Source organism: Rhinolophus sinicus, chromosome 17, assembly GCF_057876585.1.
Source record: "Rhinolophus sinicus isolate RSI-liver-muscle chromosome 17, RSI-T2T, whole genome shotgun sequence".
Classification (NCBI taxonomy): domain Eukaryota; kingdom Metazoa; phylum Chordata; class Mammalia; order Chiroptera; family Rhinolophidae; genus Rhinolophus; species Rhinolophus sinicus.
Window position 1 is genome coordinate 201,804,270 of NC_142517.1, and position 20,721 is coordinate 201,824,990.

General features: G+C 38.2%; 1 protein-coding gene across 10 annotated transcripts in view; it reads right to left on the reverse strand.

The window, feature by feature from the left end:
• The window catches only part of DOCK10 (dedicator of cytokinesis 10), a 236,420-nt gene that overhangs the window by 53,094 nt on the left and 162,605 nt on the right, over positions 1 to 20,721 (reverse strand). For all 10 annotated transcript variants that reach the window (XM_074314112.2, XM_019736633.3, XM_019736627.3 and 7 more), the window contains exons 14-24: positions 20,179 to 20,261; positions 14,862 to 14,984; positions 12,830 to 12,909; positions 10,748 to 10,935; positions 10,194 to 10,259; positions 8,382 to 8,474; positions 3,947 to 4,070; positions 3,633 to 3,754; positions 3,174 to 3,260; positions 1,781 to 1,873; positions 1,235 to 1,353 (exon numbers count right to left, since the gene is read on the reverse strand). In XM_074314112.2, the coding sequence (XP_074170213.2) occupies positions 1,235 to 1,353; positions 1,781 to 1,873; positions 3,174 to 3,260; positions 3,633 to 3,754; positions 3,947 to 4,070; positions 8,382 to 8,474; positions 10,194 to 10,259; positions 10,748 to 10,935; positions 12,830 to 12,909; positions 14,862 to 14,984; positions 20,179 to 20,261 (1,178 nt within the window). The remainder of the gene's footprint in view (positions 1 to 1,234; positions 1,354 to 1,780; positions 1,874 to 3,173; positions 3,261 to 3,632; positions 3,755 to 3,946; positions 4,071 to 8,381; positions 8,475 to 10,193; positions 10,260 to 10,747; positions 10,936 to 12,829; positions 12,910 to 14,861; positions 14,985 to 20,178; positions 20,262 to 20,721) is intronic.

The following is a 20,721-nucleotide window of genomic DNA, read 5'->3' on the forward strand; positions in this document are numbered from 1 at the left end:
GTTGATTTTTTTTTTCCACATGAATACTTCCAGTTGCTTCATGGCTGTAGTGCTTTGGAATAGCTCAGAATTTCAACAGCTCTATCAGCTGAAATATTTAGGAGTCTTTCAACACAGACCCATATACTCATGCTGAAAAGAGCACCCGTTAAAGACATAACTGGGGACTTTTAATCTGGGTGTAGAACTGGCTGATTGTAGAACTGTGAGAGATACATCAATCTTCCAAAGCTTCATGGCTCTACTTTAAAAATGAGCCTAAAGACTCTCATTCTGAAAGAGGCTAATAATATGCCTGTGAGATAGGAAGGTACTGGACACATTTCAATGTCAAGCGTAATTTTTTCCCTAGAACATTGTGACTAATATTTTTAAAACAAATGAACTTTAGGAATATATGATTCAATAATCAATTCAAAACACTATCTCTATTAAGAGGAAATTGTGGCCGCCAGTCACTGGACAGATTAATAATGCTGGAAAAATGTAGTATAGACAAACTTAAGGTGAGAACAGTTGGAGAAAAAGTGAGTATTTAGAAAAAGAAAATGATCTAATGGGGGTGTGAAATGGAACAGCCACTCTGGAAAACAATTTGGCTTTTTCTTAAAAACTACACATGCAACTCTCCTATGACCCAGCAACTGCAATGGACATTTAACTCAGAGAAATGAAAGCTTATGTTTACCCAAAGTCTACCAAAAACTGGAAGCAACCCAGATTAATTCAACAGGTCAATTGTTAAACATCCTGTGGTATGGAATACTACTCAAATAACAATAAATGAACTATGGGTATATACAACAACATGGATGAATCGCCAGAGAATTATGATATAAAGTGATAGTGTCATACCGTATGATTCTCTATATGTCAATATCCTGGGAATGCCCTTTATTACACTACAGTTTTGCAAGATGTTGCCATTGCGGTAAAATGGATAAGGGAAAAATGGGATCTCTATGCATTATTTCTTACGAGTGCATGTGAATCTATAATCCTCTCAAAATAAAAATTTTAATTCGAAAACAAAAAGAAAATGTCAAGAGGTCTAAAACTATACTTGAATGATAATAATAGATGATTAGATGGTAAGAAGTCAAGAGTGAGAAATACTTAAATTTGAGACATGCGGTCGAACGAAATGTAAGCATATACAATTAGGTGGCCACCCAGTTTTAATCAAAGTTGTGCGAAACCACAGACGATAAAAATCTCTTCTCCTAAGGGATACCTGGTCACAGTTGTACTTATTTCATCTTCCTCATTCTGTACCAAAACCTTGAAGAGCTGATTCAAGATTATAGGCAGAAAACTCATGATTGCATGAATCTTTTCCACATTCAGTAAGTTCTGTAGTAAAAGGACAGGAAGAAAAAAGAAAAAAAAACAACAACACTGATTAAATTTGAAGCACATTCTGCTGATGTTTTTCAGAACTTGAACGTGAATACTTTAGCTCCCCTTTATCTGGCTTTATTTTTTGATCACATTTACCATGGCATAGGCATAATGGAATTGTAGCAAGGACACTATATTTAATTAAGTAATGTAAAACCAATTGTTTTTGATTTTCAATGATTTTTGTTTGGGAAACACCAATCTTTGCTTATTTTCTAATCAACAAAATATTAAGGAATTGTGAAATAAAATCTTTTAATCTCTGAGTTGACAAGGCATATAAAAATCTTCAGTGATAATTACCACTTAATTTGCTATTCAATGGAAATTATAGAGGTTTCTTTTGTCCACCACTGAAACTCTTTGCATGTCACATTACCTTGCAAGAGCGGATGAAATTCGAGGTAGGTGACTGAGACATATCTTTCTCTCTTTTTTGGCACTGACGGAAAAATGCGTTCACATATGGATCCTGAAACAGCCAAAAAGAAAAAAAAGCAAATGTGTTTATTTCTGATGACACATAAACTGTCTAACAATCATGGTGCTGGGAGGTAAGCATTTCTGTGAAGGACTCAGAGTGACAGGGCTTCATTTACACCAGAAATTCTGGCACAGAGTCTCTTTCTTATGTGATTCTCATGGGTTTGTTTTCCTTTGTGGCCACATGACAATGGCTGGAGAGTTACTTCCCTTAGCTCTGTACCATTTTTTTTTTAAATTGCCTTCTTTCATCTTCTTACTCCTGCTTCTTCCAAGACTTCTACCAATTTTTCTTACATGTTCCTTAACACACAACTGGAAGTGTGAGAAAGAGAACTCAGGACATTCTGAGACACAGAAAAGCAGGGTTTGGTGGAGCATGACTGTTCTGTGGGACTCAACCAGGGCTGACAGCATCAGAGAAAAGACGGGTTTAAAGAGTCATGGGTATAAGATCTGGAAAGAGGATTAAATTTGGCTTGAGACACCAGAGGTTACTGAGAGATATTTCATTCCAGTATACGTATGGTGCCTGCAGTATTTCATTTTTCTTAGCACCCAAGTATATGCCAGAGATAAAGCAGCATGAAGCAAAAATCGAAAAGCAGATACACATGGAATTTAATAAAGGAGAAAGACATATTCTATGTACTTGTAGTAATTTGCTCTGCAGTTTGTAATTGGTGCCACGGACGTTCTCACATTGTGGTAGATAGACCAAGCTGCCTTGCAACAGAAGGGGTGAGTATACGCTAATGATAATAATTAGATTTGTACTGCATTTTGCACTTCATGAGATATTTTCACATGCAGTTTCTCATTTTAAGCCTCACCACACCTTAGGCAGAGAGATTTTATTGTTATCATTGTTCTGATGGGGAAATAAGAACTGCAGTAAAGTGACTAGTCCAAGGTCACTGAGTCAGAAATTGGCCAAGGCAGCTCTCAAATGCAGTTCTGCTGACTTCATGGCCTTCCCATTCTTTATTTTGAACATTTCACGGTTTTAACACTTGGGTGTTGTCAGTGCAAGCAAAGCCATCTTCCAAGGAGAGTGTCATCCAGCTAAGTACACTTCTGGTATTTGGGTCTGCAGTTTTATGGTGTTTGGGCTTTTATGGGTTAGTATATTCTACTTCTCCTGGGAAAGGCACAGAATTATGCTGCAAATATTCTTCCTTTTCAATCACCTGCTCTTCTGACACCCTGAGTCTCCTCCCATAAAGATAGGAGACACCTGATTCTATGTGTTTATGAAGATGCTGACATTTCCGAAAAAACATGCTCACCTGAGTATTCACTGTTGATACAACAAATGTCGATACTTTGAAAAGTGGTTTGCCTCCATCAACCCATTTAATGTCACTCCCACCATGCTGCAAAAAAAAAGTTTGTTGCTGTCACCATGGCAATTTGAGAGAAAGCAAATAAACTGGTTATTTAGTTTATGTTAATTTGCCGTCCTGCTCCATTAATCTTCCATGATTACAAAGATGGAAAATAAAAGACGCAAATACATTAGGTGACATTGGTAAGTGGACCAATATAGTATCAGGGGACCATTCTTAATAGTCCATTTCTCTTGGCCATAAAGTAACCAAGATATTTGAAATGTTGTAGGTGCATTTGACTCATGACTATAATGGATGCATACACTTTGGCGGGTTAGTTTAAACAGCAGAAAGAAGATAACCTCACGCCATTTAGCCCACGTATTTTTTTCTCTTAAATTATACATCATTCAATACCTTCCCACTTGCAGAGTCTTGAAAGCTTAAATAATTAGGAGGCAGGCTTGTAGCTATTGGGATATTATACTCTTGAGAAGCTATCTGATCACGGTTCATCAGAGGGAGCCAAGCATATCCAACTGTGCAAAAGAACAACAAAGAGAAAAGTTTTGAGCACAAACCTCCACAGTGAGGAGTAAAAATAAAGCGACTTATCATTTACGAATACAATACTTCACTAAAAATTTCATAAATCAGAGTTTTTAAAATACTCTCCAGTTCAAGTCAAACCGATGACATGTAAAGGTATGTCAGAGTGCTTCCTGTCGTACCGGACGTTTCCAGAGCCTCCTTCTTTTTGGCATTAGCTTTCGCATTGATGTCGCAAGTGACATGATAAAAAGAGAATAGAACATGGTGTTTCTCGTGGAGTTGTGTGGGTAGCTCAATTTTCACCTGCAAAAAAGGAGATGAGAGCTCGACTGAGATTAAAATCATTTTTCCAGGGTCAAGGCAAGAGAAAGCATAGGCACCTTTGCCTTCTAAAAATTCTTTAACTGAAATCCAGGTCCATGTTTAATAGTGTTAGAAATACTGATTTAACTCTCAGTAAATATCCATCCTGCTAGCAGTACTGTGTTAACAGGTTGATATTTTTACTTCTTTATTGGGGTGTATAATCATAAGTTAGAATACCTAGAATGTCTGATTAGATAATAATTTATGCTTTTATAGTGTGGATTAAACACACACACACACACACACACACACACACACAACTGTAGACTGTAAACGGGCACAGACTGAGGACTCGTCATCAAGGGACCTACACTGAGTGAACAATGAGTCTTTGTTTCCCAAAGGATGTGCGTGGACCTGTTGCATGAGCATCACTTGGGAGCTCATTAGAAATGCAGAATCTTCGACACTCCCCCCATTCATATGGAATCAGAATCTGCATTTTAATAAGATCCCCAGACAGTTCATAGGTACATTGCTGAGAAACATGCCAGTAGTAAATGATGTACCTTAAGCATGGAATTCATTCCTTTTAAAAAAATAACACACACAAAATATAGTATACACTGTATAAAAATATATGTATTGTGGTAAATAAGTAATGAATCATTTTGTGAAGAGGTCATGCTGTAGCTACATGAATAATGATTCTGAATAAACATAAAACACAATTGATAGGGGTTAATAATATACTTAATGAGGAGCATATTCCATGTTCCTGGAAAGAGGTGTTTTAAAACCTTCTACATTTTCTGGTCTTACAGTTCCCAAACCTCTATGACATACGTAGTCATTTAATTCCCCCAATAGTCTTGTGAAGGAAATAGGGTCATACAGAGGCAGGAGTCACCAAGATTATGGTCTAGTCAGTGATAGGATCTTTCAGGACAAGGACCCATGTCTTCTGACCACTTCACACTGGAATCCCAGGGTCCTGGGCAAGTAAGCTGCATTCCATTCAATATCAACAACTACCTAGCTTCCAGAACAGTCAAATCAAATACTGAGGTGATAGAGAGCCAGGCAAATTATCAACCAGCTTAATTATTAGACTCTCTGTACATCTCTTTGGCTAATTTATTTTCACCTTTTCAGGAAAGGATTTTAGTACATCGATTTGCAAAGTGTTGTCCCTGGAACAGTAGCATTAGCATCACCTGGAAACTTGTTAGAAATGCAAATTCACAGGCCCAGACATACAGAATCCAAAAACCTGGGGTGGCTTCCAGTAATCTGTGCTGTAACAAGCCTTCCAGGTGATTCTGAAGCCTGAGCAAGTTTGAGAAGTCCTGAACTAGAATGCTTTGCAGGCTAACATATTGTTTATATACATCATGCTAACCTGGTGTTAAAAAAAAAAAGCCCATATACAGTTGAAAATATACAATGATTAACAGCGCAGTAGAATGAAATTTTCTTTTTTTATCCAACATAAAGAGTACATGGGAATGCAACAAGTACTCAAAAATTGACTAAATACTAATGCAAATATTCTTCATTTAACAAATACTGCAAATATTCACATTATCGCTGTGCCTTGGAAGAATTTCTATTTATGCTTTTGCAATTAATGCAATCACTTTTTGCAATAATAAGGAAGGAAATAAAGCCTTAGTTTTGAGTCTACACTGCAAAGTTCACCAGGCTGTTCATTACTACATGTTCTACTGTGAACAAGCGTGTGGCTTTTACAAGGATTGTGGGAAGCACATGAGAGTGAGAGAGATTAAAGCCAGAGTTAACAGTGAGAAATCCTTTTTTCTTTTTCTTTCTTTTCTTCTTTCCTTTTTTCCCCCTTCCTTTCCCTTCCCTCTTTTCCTCTCCTCTCCTCTCCTCTCCCCTCCCCTCCCCTGCCCTCCCCTCCCCCTCCCCTCTCCCTCTCCCTCTCCCTCTCCCTCTCCCTCTCCCTCTCCCTCTCCCTCTCCCTCTCCCTCTCCCTCTCCCTCTCCCTCTCCCTCTCCCTCTCCCTCTCCCTCTCCCTCTCCCTCTCCCTCTCCCTCTCCCTCTCCCTCTCCCTCTCCCTTCCCTTCCCTTCCCTTCCCTTCCCTTCTTTTCCTTTCTTTTTAATCTTACATGGCTATAGAGCATGCACTTTTCAAATGGACTTTGCCAAGAGGTCAACTGATACAGTAAATATCCTAGAATGTGGCTATAGCACTTTCCCTTAATGTTTTTTGCCTTCTGTCCTGAATTTATGGGGAAAAAAAAGAGCATTAAATGGATATGGAGGAAGGAGATAAAGTTAGGCAGGTTTGTGGTTCATTGGTGTTCTTTTAATTAGTTTTAAAATGACTGATGTGTAACAAGGTGGGGTGGGCAGAATAATAGCCCCACAAAGATGTCCTTTGTATCTTAATCCCCAGAATCTGTGAACATGTTACGTTACATGGTTAAAATGGATTGTGCAGATAGGACTAAGTTAAGGATCTTGAAATGGGGAGACTATACTGGATTAGCCAGTGGGCCCAATGTAATTAGAGGTCCTTATCAGAGAAATGCAGGAGGCTCAGAGTCAGAGGCAACCTGAGGAAGAAAGCAGAGGTCACAGTGATGAAACTGGTAGAAGGGTCACATGTCCGTGACTGTCGGCCGCCTCTAGAAGCTGGACAAGGGAAGGCAAGGATTCTCCCTTACAGCTCCCAGAAGGAACGTGGGGCTGCTGACACCTTCATTTCAGCCCCGTGAGACCCATTGCACAGTTCTGACCTCCAGAACTGTAAAATAATGAATGTGTATTGTTTAAACCACTAAATTGTGGTAACTTCTTATAGCAGTAATAGAAAATTAATGCAAAGGATGTGATTTTTAAATCTCAGCCATCATACCAGCAGGTTGCCTTAATCAGACCTTTGCTTCATGGCTAGAAATGAAATGCAATCCCCGAAACGTGTTTGTTTGTGAGTGTGTATAGTATGTTACCACTGACCCAGTGAGGTTTTTTCTATGTGTTACAGCAGGGTGGTGAAGCTTCAGGCTTTGCAGTCACATGGCCTAGTGTGACTTCTGATTATCACTTATCAGTTATGCACCCTTCGTAGAGTTACATAACTCTCGGAGTCCCTGTTCTTATCCATAGAATAGGAAGGTGTGATGGTAATTTTATGTGTCAGCTTGACTGGGGCCACAGCATGCCCAGGCAGCTGGTGAAACATTATTTCTGGGTGTGTCTGTGAGGGTGTTTCCACAAGAGAACAGCATTTGAATTGATGGACTTAGCAAAGCAGATGGCCCTCCCAACGTGGGTGGGCATCGCCCAATTTGTGGAGGAACTGAATAGAATGAAAAAGCAGAGAGAGGTTGAATCCCTCTCTGCTTCACTGCCTGACATGGAATATTGATCTTCTCCCACCCTTCGTGGTCCCGGTTCTCAGGACTTTGGACCTGGGCTGGAATCTATAACTCGGGCTCTCTGGCTCTCAGCCTTCCAAACTGCACCACCGGCATTCCTGAGTCTCCAACTTGCAGATGGCAGATTGTGGGACTTCTCAGCCTCCATAATGATGTGAATCAATACCTTATTATCTATCTATCTATCTATCTATCTATCTATCTATCTATCTATCTATCTATCATCTATCTATCTATCTATCTATCTATCTATCTATCTATCTATCTATCTATCTATCTATCCATCCATCCATCCATCTGTCTATCCATCTGTCTACCTATCTATCATCTTCCCTGCTGGCTCTGTTTCTTTAGAGACCTTGTGGGGATTAAGTGAGCTGATGCATATATGTACAGTGCCTGGCACGTAATAAGAGAGTCTGAGAGTTGGCCAGGACAGGTCTTGCTCCACGCCACGTTTAGAGATGAGGGGGTCCAAGCTCACTCAAGTTTACACAGGTTGTAAGCAGTAGTGTTGGCTCATACTCTCTATTCCTTTGTTCTTTCCATTGTGACATGAAATGCTGCTACTGAGTGGTAAAAGCTATCTACCATAATCTTTATTCTATTAACCAGAGAAATAAAAGAAACCAAAATTAGTCTCACTTGAAAAGAATGATAATAACGACAACAACAAAATCACATTTTTAAAAGGCAGCTCTGTGCAGAACTATTTGAATTCGCAACATACTTCTGAAGCAACTGTCAACGTAGCGTCTAGTGTTGGTTAAGTAAACATCTGCCAAGGCATGTCCTTAGTCTGAGGTGTGGTCTAGAGTGAGTGTTTATCATTGTGTGTTACCTGGCCCACTCACCCATCTTTTTAGAAGCTGCTGGGGGTAGTGGAAGCCTGGCCCTTACCTCGTCGGAGAAATCTGGATTCTGGGAATGGTGCAGAACTGCAGTGTAGGCAGCTGAGGTGAAGAGGGGCCCTCCAGGTTTTCCATAAATACACTGTTTAAAAAGTTATGAGTTGAATTATTACGAGTGTCTGAAATTAACCTTGAGCAAAAAAAGGCCACGACTTTTCAGTTACCAATCCTGGGACAAAGAGGAATTTTGTGATAACCTGCCAGGCATAGCTGATATCTAATTAACCTTGAACTTCTTTGACATGCTGCCTTGTGTTTATTATAAAACAAGGTGCTTCTGAAGACAAAATTGAAGGCTTTAATTCACTGTGTAGCTAGTACATCAACACCGAAGACCCGAATTAGTTCACGCCCTAACTTTTGGTTGAGGAGATAAGATCTAATTTGTTCCATTCCGATTCTTACAGGTGACCTCTTGAAGGGGCCTGTGGAAGCCAGCTCTGGTCCAGAGTTTCAGGCAATCAGTTGGGTGACCACATGGCTTGGTTGGACCCCGGTCCCAGACACACCAGCTCCCAACCAAGTATGCTGAGCTGGCAGGATAGGGCTGGTTTCAGGCTCCACTATATTAAATTACGATTCTACCCAGTCCCTAATCAGGCCAGGAGGTGTGATATGGCACTTTCCAGTCACATGCAGTTCACAAGCTTCCTTCGCCCAAAGCCCAGGATCCGTCTTCTGGCGTCTGCTGTATCTGTGTGATGCTTTAGACTGCAATGAAACGGGGACCCACACACTTGCGATTCTTCTTCTTTCCTAGAATTTTCTGCACGAACACTGCTCTAACAGGCCTGGTGTGTTTGCCATCTGGTCACCACCTTTGTCTACCTGTTTGTTCCATTTCCCTTTATTTTTTTCTCTTCTGATGCTAATGCTATTGTAGAACTTGGAACTTAGGGATGCTGATGAGTATTTTAAAGAACTCTTTCTCTGCTGCTTGATTCAGTCAATCACTCAAATTGATTACTGTTCTGACTAACGCTACCAACCTTACCACAGAGAACACAATTGGAACCTGGCAGAGTGCTTTAAGAGATTATCTCAGCTAATTGTGGGGGTTAGAGATTCATTTTGTCCTTTATATCTCATTCCTCTGATGCACCAAAACTGGGAAGATCTGGCCGCTGGCCCACTAAAAAAATAATTTTCTTCTCTATTTTTATAGGTTATTTTATGTTGTTTGAAGCCCCTCAAATAAAAACAGCATATATCAAATGTGAACTCTGAAAAGTGTCGTCCAGTTGAAACTCTATAGGTTAAAAAAACAGCACAATTCATACAAACCTCAATTTTATTAAATTATATGATCAAAAACCGGGACAGACTTCCCAGAGCCATTTCCCAGCTCCTCGGTCAGCTGGCCATTCGCATCTTCCATGGGCATCAGCATCCCACGGGCCCACTGCATTAGTCGTGAGGCCGGTCTGCAGCAGTGGTACTCCACGGGCCACACGGAGGTGGGCTGGGATGCGGCATTTTAAATCAAGCACGCTCAGTTAATCTTTGGAAAGGGCAAGGTCTTCCAGAGGGGATTTTTTCTTTTTTGCATTTGTTTCACAGTAGAATGCTTTCCTTTTTTCCAAATCATGAAAAGCTAAGCAAAGCCTCAAGATTGGCATTTCTAATAGATCTAGTTAATAATGATGGCTATTAAGTCGGGTACATTTTAGGAAATCTAAAACAAATGTATTGAGCTGCTCCTCTTTCAAGCATACTCAAATCCAAAGCTCCTCAGTGGTGGAATGAACCTGTGCCCCTGTCTGCCCCCTTTGTGCTATGTCCCCGTGCGACCTTGGCTTACCTTCACGGGCTTAGCACCTTCTTCATCAGAATTTTTGAATTCAACGCACACGGTTATATTTCGTGCCTGAAATTATGGTAAAGGAAAATGGAAATTATAATTGCCTGTTGTATAACACCAGAAAACAACCCAAGTGCCTGAAAAAAGTAGCTTCTCACTAAATCTGAAAAATGTAGCATACCCAATACTTTCTTGTGACATTATCCACTCAGAAATAGCGGAAGGATTTGGACAGATTATTTAAAAGGAAAGAAAAAACTCATATTGAAACAGGGCAGGTATGCTATTTTCAGGGGATCTTAAAAAACTAAAAAATGTCTAGGACAAACTATTGAGGGCTGATTTCAGAAAGGTTATTAATATATTACATAATTGTGCATCCTTAAACATTTTTAAGGGGAAACTCATCACTGTCCCTTATTAAGCATTTTCTTCAAATGGTTTTCTTTTCCAAAGTGTTGAACGATAGTAATTTGTATCTGAACTTTCAAGAAACCATCTTAATGTGATATAAATAGGGTGGAGAGAGAGGATGACAATGCAGAAACATATACCTTGTTGAAACATTTCTGGCTATCATACTTGAGGTGCTTGGGGTAAACGTAAATTTGATTTTTGTACACTCTGTAAGGACGGCAATACTTTGTTGAGTCGTAAACAAATTCTTCCACCTCCACTGTGGGTTCTGGTTGAGCCGTCACATTGAAAGGCTTGACAGGGATAAAGGACGATGTTACACAGTCTTTAAAAATCAGAAAATAAGAGTTTGTCATTTAATATGATTGTTTTTACGTGAAGAATACTTAATAGATGTTAAAATGAATCCACTCAAAATAGAAACTCCATACTTTCATACCAATCTCTGTTAAGTCATGCAAGTATGAACAATCTGTAGGAGGTAGGCACAATAGATAATCAAGCTCTGTATGTAACATCCAAACTGATGTCTCAAAAACTGGTAGATCACTTGGATGGATTTATAACTATTTTCTTTTGGTATGAAGCTTGATATAAAAAGTAAATTTTAGCTAATGATCGTTTGAGCATACTAACTTGGGATTATAAAGACTAACTCACTGATCTTTACTATAACACTATAAAAAGAATACAGTTATTGATCTATGGCAGAATCAAACTGTCCAATGGGTCTACTACTGACAGTACGGATTAATAGTAATTTTTCCCTATGGAATGATTTCACAACACAGGCACTCTCGACATTATGCGATATAATTTAGTTCATTTTTCTCTTCAGGTTTTACAAACTTTTAATATCTAGCCTGGTAGGAACAGCTTGAGGGGGAAAAAGAAAACGATCCTTAAGAATTTATAAATCAAAACTTTTGTTACTAGTTTGGGCACTATAGTTGTGTTACTGAAAGATAGCAAGGCCTTCTGCCTTTCTTTACCCCATCTGGAATCTTCCTGTGCTCAACAAAGCAAAATGATTAGCTAACTATGCTTGGAAATCCGATTACAGTTTTTCGTTTTCTTTTTTTTGAAAATCAATGATAATATTTTTATCATTTGTTCATACTTCCCTAATGTCCTACAGTCCTTGCAAAGAGAATGTTTCAGCTTTCCCTTCTGTTATTTTCTTTTCCATAGGTAATGAAAGCCACATCCTGCATCAGGGAGAGGAAATGGCTTAGTTTATCCTCTGCTCTTTCTCACCAATCAATTTAAAAGTGATTTGGAGCCATGGCTTAACTTAGAATCCTCATTTTATTTCATATTAAAATGATTTGTGGAAAAATTTAAGAATAAAAAACTTAATAGTGCTAACGGTAATCCAAATATCCTATGGTAAAAATCTTATCCCTGTTTGTAGTTCATTTTAGGATGCCTGTATTCATTCTTTGCATCACTGAGAAAGTCACTAAAAGGCATAATCAGAAGTAACAAAAATAAATAGATAAATAAATAAACCAATCTCACCACTTAAGAAATAAATTCTGAAACTCTTATTTAAAGTTAGTAAAAGCTCCTCCTGAAATTCAAATTTCCATTGACATAAATGGGACTTTTGATCATAGTCTGAAAAAGATATATACTTTCTGTGTAATAGCAGTCTAAAAATATTCCAGTTTTAATTACTGCATGGCCACTTGGGTGGCTATAGCATTGTGTTCAGAGTAACCCGTTGGCAGCACAGTGTGGCAGAACCACCCCTATATTCTGAGTCAGAGGAACTGCACAGGATATAAATTCCTCTATTATGGGTTATTGGTTTATCAATCTACCTGAATTCAACTTTCCTCATTTGCAATCCTTCAGGTTTTTGAGTATTAAATAATATAATTTAACACTTTGTTGGGTACATGGTGCATACCAAATAAATATTAGGTTACCCTGAATATATTAGGTTGGTGTAAAAATAATTCCTATCCTACAATACTTATAATCTTAATGAAGAAATCAGAACCCCCAAATTTCTATAGGATAATGAATTCCATTTATCTCAAACTTTGAAAAAAAACCCCAAACCTTTGTAACCAAGCAACTATCCAACCAACCAACCAACCAACCAACCAACCAATGGACAACCCGCCCCCCCCAAAAAAAAAACAACAACAAAAAAACCAAACACTAAATATTCAAAACTCTACAAGCAAACCGTGACATCATTATCATACTTGGATGCTCCAAAGGAATGTTGTCAACAGCAATATCAAGGCTTCCGGGGATGATCTGCATTTTGCTTACTCTGTCAGCCCTGTGAAAGTATGCCAGCACACACACACACACACACACACACACACACACACACTGAATTATTCTAGTTGTCGAGGAAAAGAACAGTCAACTGTAATTCTGAGCTTTGATAAATAAGTACTACTCAAAATTCATCACTTACTAATTATTTCACTGCATGGTAAGATTATCCATGCTCTTGAGGTTATTTACATTTAGCCTGTGTGGTGGGAATGTTATATAAAGGTGCGCACACTTCTTCCCATCTCCATATTTGGTGAAGCCCCATTGATAGCTTGAAATCAGCCATGGTAGGAGAATTTACACCATAGAAATTGGCCATCAGAACACATAATTTTTTTTTTTTCCCTTAGAGGGTCAGTTGGCAAACATTTATCAGCACAATACTGAGAATAAATGTTATAAGGTATGAAGCATCTATGAAATAATTTAATGTCTCATCAATATGGCATTGAATATTCTAGATGCCCTCTAACTGCCCTAGTGATAACTTTCTTTGCTATACACTGATAACATGGGTTTTGTGAGAGAATGGTCTTCTCCTGTTTATATCAAATTACGCCCAAACCTTTTGACCATTCCTTTCTCAGCATTCCAACTTTTAATATTTTATACACTCAGTAGTTGCAGTGGCCTTGGGGAAGGATATGGTGGGTGCTCTGACTAGGACGTTTGAGGAAGTCAAGAGGAGGGTCTCCCCATGTAAGGAGTGGTCTTGTAGGACCACATAAAAGTAACACTTGTTCAGGGCCTCCTCCAAGATTTTACTTCTTACCTTGATTTTGCTTCCTAAGATTTATAATTTTTTCCGGAACAACAACAACAACAAAAACATTGGGAAAACATACCTTATAGTTAAATAGAAACATATCTACTATTGACAATACAGAAAGTATTAATCATGTTTGTTTCATTGTAATATATTATTTTTGTTTTGGATAAACAAAATTAATTGATAAGAGACTGCTGATTCTTAAATGGGAAAGGCATAGCATTAACATCCCAGAAGGGGGCAAAGGGTATAAGAATCCTGTGTGCATTAAGGGACTAACAGTTTAAGATAAGTTGCTTGTCATGAAAGATCTTATCATCATCAGATAATGAATGTACGGTGATTCATTTTTAAAATGTAGCTTTTGTATTTTTCAGTTTTTAGCACTAGCTTCCACCATTCCCTCCAAGAGCATTAGAATGACAAAAATATTATGAATTATTGTATTCACAGCAATTAATTGTTCTGTGGAGTTTCAACACATAGTTCTAAAATTCCTCAACACTCTTCCTATTTTGAGGTGTCTATGACCCCTTCCTTTTAATCTAGGCTCTGTGACAGCTTGACAGTATGTGCATGTCATGGTAGAAATGGCACTGTGGCACTTTCTCAGACCCCGTGTTAAGAAACTGGCAGTGATCATTGTCTGATCCTTGGGACACTTACTCTTAGAACCCAGCCATGAGAAAACCATAGTATCTCATGGAGAGAGTCCATGGAGAAGAACCAGTTTCTAGCCCACAGCCCCAGTTGAGCTCCCACTCAACTTGGCAGTCATTAAATGAGCCATCTTGAAAGTGAGTCCTCTGGCTCCAGTTGACCTCTCCCAGCTGAGGCCACGTGCAGAAGAGACAAGCTCTCCTTATCTATCTGTGCTTCAATTATGGACTGAAGAGTAAAATAAGTGATGCTGTTATTTAAAACCACTAAGTTTTGGGGTGATTTGTTACATAGCAATAGATAACTGACATAGTTTAGTGTTTCACACTGCTATGTAATTCTGGCAGGTTTACTCTTGTCAGTGTCATTTGGGCATACGCAAAGTCATCTGCCGAACATCTGCTTTCTGGAGGAATTTGGACATTTGAGAATCAGATAATCAAGTATTGTTTATGCACAAATAATAAAAGTAGCAATGTAGTTGATTTATGTTAATTTCAAGAGCATCCAAAAAATCTTACCTTCTATAATCTGACACTATTTTAAGTTGGTCCTCGGTTGAAATCTTGCTGCTTTCTTGTCTGTATAATGGTGAAAATCTTGAGTCTCTGTCCACATTTCCCTGGTTGTCCTTAAATACTGATCTGAAAGAAAATAATATTTATTCAGGTTGGTGTTTGGATATTGTTTACGGAGTTGTGTTTTAAAGGTGGTTAGAATGATTCAATTAGAAACTTCCATTATAAATAAACTTACGAAATAAAAAGATAAGAAAGCTTCTTAAACAGAAGTTACATTTACACACTATATTTGTTATCTTTAACCTCTTATTTTCAACTTGGTATTTAAAGTGACTGCAGCCCATATTATAACTACATTTATTTATAATTGAGTAACGCACCAGAATCTTGGAGTATTAGGGGAGTGGAAAGGAAGGGACATATGTTGTGCCTTTTTCATTATTTTCTGAGGAAGCCGGGGCCACTTAGTTTGGGTGGTGCCAGTAGAATTTACTAGTGGAAAAGGGGTAAGATTGTGTATGTAGGTGTAGAGGGTCTGACTCCTGAAACATTTTCATGGAGATAAATGAGCTCAAGTCCCAAATTTTAGGACAGAGACAAATATACAATGGAGAACACTTGAGTCAGAATTTTGTATTAATAAAGAGAATGCCATGAACCTAGGGCATTTATTTTCTACCTCAATCTATTTCATTGGAACTAGATAGATTTAGTTAAAATAAATAACTTGTTTTCGTCCAAATAATATAGTAAGGTTAGGCCATACTTGCTGGCAAGCTGGTATGCATAGTATGCTTAATGTCCATTGTTCTTCCACATAATTCATCAAAGTCTGTGCTTATGAAAGAAAATTAGATCCATGTGTAATTGATTTTTCTTTAATGTTAGAGAAATGCTGAATTTTTATTTCTTCTAACTTAAGGAGCTCAACTAGACTATTTTATTACTCTTTAAATTAAGCAAATATTTCAATACACAGTCTGAAATGGCCATTTAAATGGATATCTGATCATAGAGTTTTAATGTGAACTCATATAGAGAACGCACTAAGAATTTATCAGAATGATATTTTTAGACTCTGTCAATCTTTCTTCTCATTTTTCTCTGTTAAGTACTAAGTGAGGGGGAAAATGTCCCCTATCAAATAACACTGGGGAAGCAGAATCAAAATATTTAACTTGAAGATTGGTTTTATTTATATATTATGCAGGGCTTTTATTCGAGTACAGGACATGTGGAAGAAAATATGATGTATTTCCCAATGTGGGAGGAAGTTAACTGAGCGTGAACAGTAGTTTTCTTAATTAACCAGTCACTTCAAATATATCGACAGACATGAGTTGTATACCTCGTCTTTGCTCTTATCCACAGCTCTATCCTGGAAATAGCTCGCTTACAGTGGACATGTTGTGAAGAGAATGACAAGCATGGTACCATGAAGTACCGCTGCCAGTGCCATCTACTTTGTCCTTGCTCGATAAATAGCTAACTGGCAAGGGAACCCAGAGCTGACGCATCTACACAGATGGTTCCAGGGTGGCTGGGACACCATGCCTAGTTCTGACTGTCACAGTTGAGCAATGATCAGTATATGGTGAGGGTCTCAAAATCATGATATTTGGGGTATGACTGAAGGAAATGTGGTGTTTAGCCTAAAGGAAAAGAAGCTTAGGTGTTCCTGAGAGTTTCATTCATAAGCAGCATGAATAGCCATGATGCAGAGAAAGAACTGGGCATCTAGTTTGTGGCTATGGAAAACAAAACCTAAAAGTGATTGTCAGGTAGTTTAAAAATATTTTTAAAAAGTGAATTATCTGGGGGTGGCCGGTTGGCTCAGCTGGGTAGAGCACGGTACTCTTAACAACAAGGTTGCCAGTTCGATCCCCACATGGGCCACTGTGAGCAGCGCCCTCCACAACTAGATTGAAACAACTACTTGACTTGGAGCTGATGGGTCCTGGAAAAACACATTTAAAATAAATACAAGTTTAAAAACAAAAGTGAAGTATATAATATAGTAAGGTTAGAAGTATATAATATAATAAGGTCTAATTATTAGAGCTACAAAAAGTCAGAAGGAACCACCGTGGGATGCACTTGAGCTTCCGTCTCTGGAAGGATCCAGTGTTTGGAAGACCATTTGATGGGGATGTTGCTGTTGCCCTGCGCACTTTCTATAAATGTATAGACATGAGAAGGAAATTTCTATTTTAGTTTCATTCAGTTTTAAAGAAACTCCGGTGTTGTGTGCTAGTTCATTTTGAATGTCTCATGAGACAGAGTAAAATAAATCAAAAAGAGTGTTGGCATGGATTTTGGCACATGCGATTCGGGGGGTGATATGCATGGAGAGAGTTTCATTTAACATGATACGTTTGTAAGGGTTGACTTTCTCCTGAATCAACAAGCGTAAAACACCCTATATTGCCATCTGAATGTGTTCTCTTAACCTACTCCAAGTATATATTTCTTTCCTTTTTCTCCTTTTTTTTTTGCTACAAAATGGCACCACAGCTGGTGTCAGAAATAAGAACATGTACCAAATTAATTTCGGATAAAATGTTCATAGTGATATGATGAGCATCTGTGTTGCAGTGGGTGGGATGCTTGGATCTGGGTAAAAATATGGTCATAAGCCAAATTGTCAATTCTATGCTTTTCAAAAGTGGCAGTCGATTTTAAGGCTAAAGTGTTTTAGAGTACACTCAAAGCTATATTGTCACAAAAACTGCAATCTAGAAAATGTAATAGAGAGGAACAGTAGCCAGAGAATTAGCAGTATCGACAGGGTATTGAAATACGTCAGGAAGGTAGCTTATGTCAAAATAATATGAATAGAGCCACCCTCTGATTGAGTCAACACTTTTTTGAAGCACTGTCCACATTGTGAAGGGGAAACTCAAATCTTCTTTGGTTGTATCTTGCGCGTATTTTTGTGGTTACATAATAGAAGTGGTCTCACATAAAGTCTTTAGAACTGTTTGGCTAACTATTTATATTTTTCTCAGTTGCTAGAAATGTTTATGTAAATCTAAATCATATTTACATACACAAATTGGAGGTGTATGCTGTTTCCTAACCTACAACCAAACCACTAATCGGGCAAGACTGTAGCATGAGCTTGTGGTTTTGGTGGCTTTTCCTGTCCTAGACATAATTACTTTATTAGTTGGTAATGTTGTCAGCCTTCCTAAAAACTCCATCTGTCTTTCTTCCTACATATTTTACTAGACAACTTCAAAACAGGATTGCTACTTCTTCTCTCTAATGGGCAATTCTTTTACTTATTTCCCTCACATTGTCCTTCAATTCCCTAAGTTTACTAGAAAGGAGTGAACATGATCTCCACAGATGATTTAATAATAGTCATATTAGACTAATGATTTCTAATAATGAAATCATTATTTTTTACTTATTTCCCTCACATTGTCCTTCAATTCCCTAAGTTTACTAGAAAGGAGTGAACATGATCTCCACAGATGACTTAATAATAGTCATATTAGACTAATGATTTCTAATAATGACTATATCTTTTATTGGGTAAACATCAGTGCTCATTAATTGCTGCAACAGTAAATTTGGTACTATTATTCCTTTTCTGTTTATTAAAAAAAAAACTGAGATAAAGACAGACTATAAGTACTTGCCTAAGTTTACTTGTCTAGTAAACAGAGTTGAGATTTCAAACTCAGGTCTGGCTCTAAAACGCCTGTTTCTAAAACCTCAGAACAACGCTGGATGCTTAAAGAGAAAATATGTTTACCATTGCAATTTTGCTATATTGGAATATTTCACTTTTGCCACGGGATATCTTACTTCTACTTGCCCTAATCGATTTTCTTGTGGGAACTGAGAATGATCAATATAAAAAAGTTTGACCGGCGAATTATAACTAGCTCTCCTTTGTCTGGAAACTTATGAAAAATAAAAACCATTAAATTCATCATAAGGGGTTCAGTCTATCTCACTAACATCTTTTTCATGCAGAATATTCTGGGTTAATTGTCCCAGTAGGAGACAGAGAAAGGGGAGATAAAGTGATATCTGTGATCTACTTTATGCCAAGTGCTTTTGCACCTGAGATTGCAAGATTGTACTTAATGTCCCCGAGGCAGGGCTTGTCAGCTTCATGCTGTAGATGGGGACCCTGAGCACTGAAGGGGAAACTTGCCCAAAGTTACTATCTGTAGGCAGTGGCCTGATTCAGACCATGTCTGTGAGACTGCTGGGCCTGGTCTTCTTCTCCCTTACTACAGGGCTGACTGCGGCAAATTATTCCTGGGCACTGCGTGAGTCTATCCTGGAGGCTTCTACATTCCCTGTGTGTTCCTGTCCCCAACTTTTAGCAAAACCTCAAAATGATAACAAATACTGGTGTGTTGACTGCCGTTAGACTCATCACTGTGAACTGTGAGACCTAAACATGGCACAACTGACAGGTTTGCTCTTCCTTCTGGATTTAAAATTACTGCCATTGGGACAATGTTACCAACATTCAAATGAATACTTAGTGGGTTGTCTCATTTTGGGGCATGAATTAATCTTTTTTTGGTTCATTCAATTTGTACATTGCTGATTCCCCCCCACCCCCCCCCCATGTCTATGCCAGGCTCTTCCTCCTGGAAGAAATTCTTATACTATCAAGATGGGAACAGACTGAGGAGGATAATAATAATTGATGTTTGAGCAGATCCAAAAAGCAATTTTTGTTCTTTATGCAGAGGTTATATTTCTAGGAGGACAATTCCACCATCAGTGTCCACATAACTCAGCATTTCTGTCAGAGAATCAACTGGCACTGATAAACTTGGCTATGCTAATCAGTACCAAAATCAAAGAGAATTTAAATGACAATTTGATGCCTTCATTTAGACATCCATATATAGACCTGTGCTCTACATACGGATGAAAACATGCAGCTGCATAAGAAATCATAGTGCGTCCATCTGAATTTTATGCGTATCAAACTCTCAAGACTGATGTAATATCAAGTGTTTGACAAACCAAACATACATAATAAACAAGTTATGACTTTGATGCGATCCTACCAAGAACCCACCGCACACCTGGTCATGCACACACCGTACACAAATCATGGCTCCAGTCTATAATGAGCTGTCTTGCTAAACTGTCTTGTAACACACACATTTCTGGGGAGCTCAAGGTGTTTACAAAGAAGAATACATTAGCCTTAATATACCAACACTAGGTGTTCGTATATTAAAAATAAAAGGAAACACAGAGGTGCTCAAAACAGAAGCTTCCAATGCAGACTACAAATGCATTTCTATTCTGTTGGTTGCAGTTGTCAACCTACCTCACTGCCCATGCAAATGGCATGCGGTATTTGCCCAACTTGCTGCAGAACTGCCTGTTGGATTTGAGGAACTTTTGTGCATACTAAGGAAAAAAATAAACAAAAATATTGTTTAGAATATCATGTTACAAACCGTCTATGTAAAATAATAATAAATGCTTTTCCATGTTGTCTTATATTGAATCTCAGTGGAATTCTGCCTTCCTGGCCCACAGATTCACCTGTGTTCAAACTACTGTAGAACATTTTGCTTTCTTTTTAGTTTAGAAATTTTATATGCAGAAAATACCCTTGTTTTGGAATACTAACTTTTTCCCCTTTATTTCTGGTTTCAAAGACCTTAAAATATCGAATGGAAAATGTTATCAAATTTACATTCATAGACTGTCCTATATTTCCTTTAACTCATTATGGCAGAGGTCAGCAAAACTGTTCTGTAAAGGGTCACACAGTAAATATACTGGGCTTTGTGGGCAATGTGCTCTCTGTCACAACTTCTTAAGTCTGCTGCTATAGCAAGAAAGCAGCCATAGACACTCCATA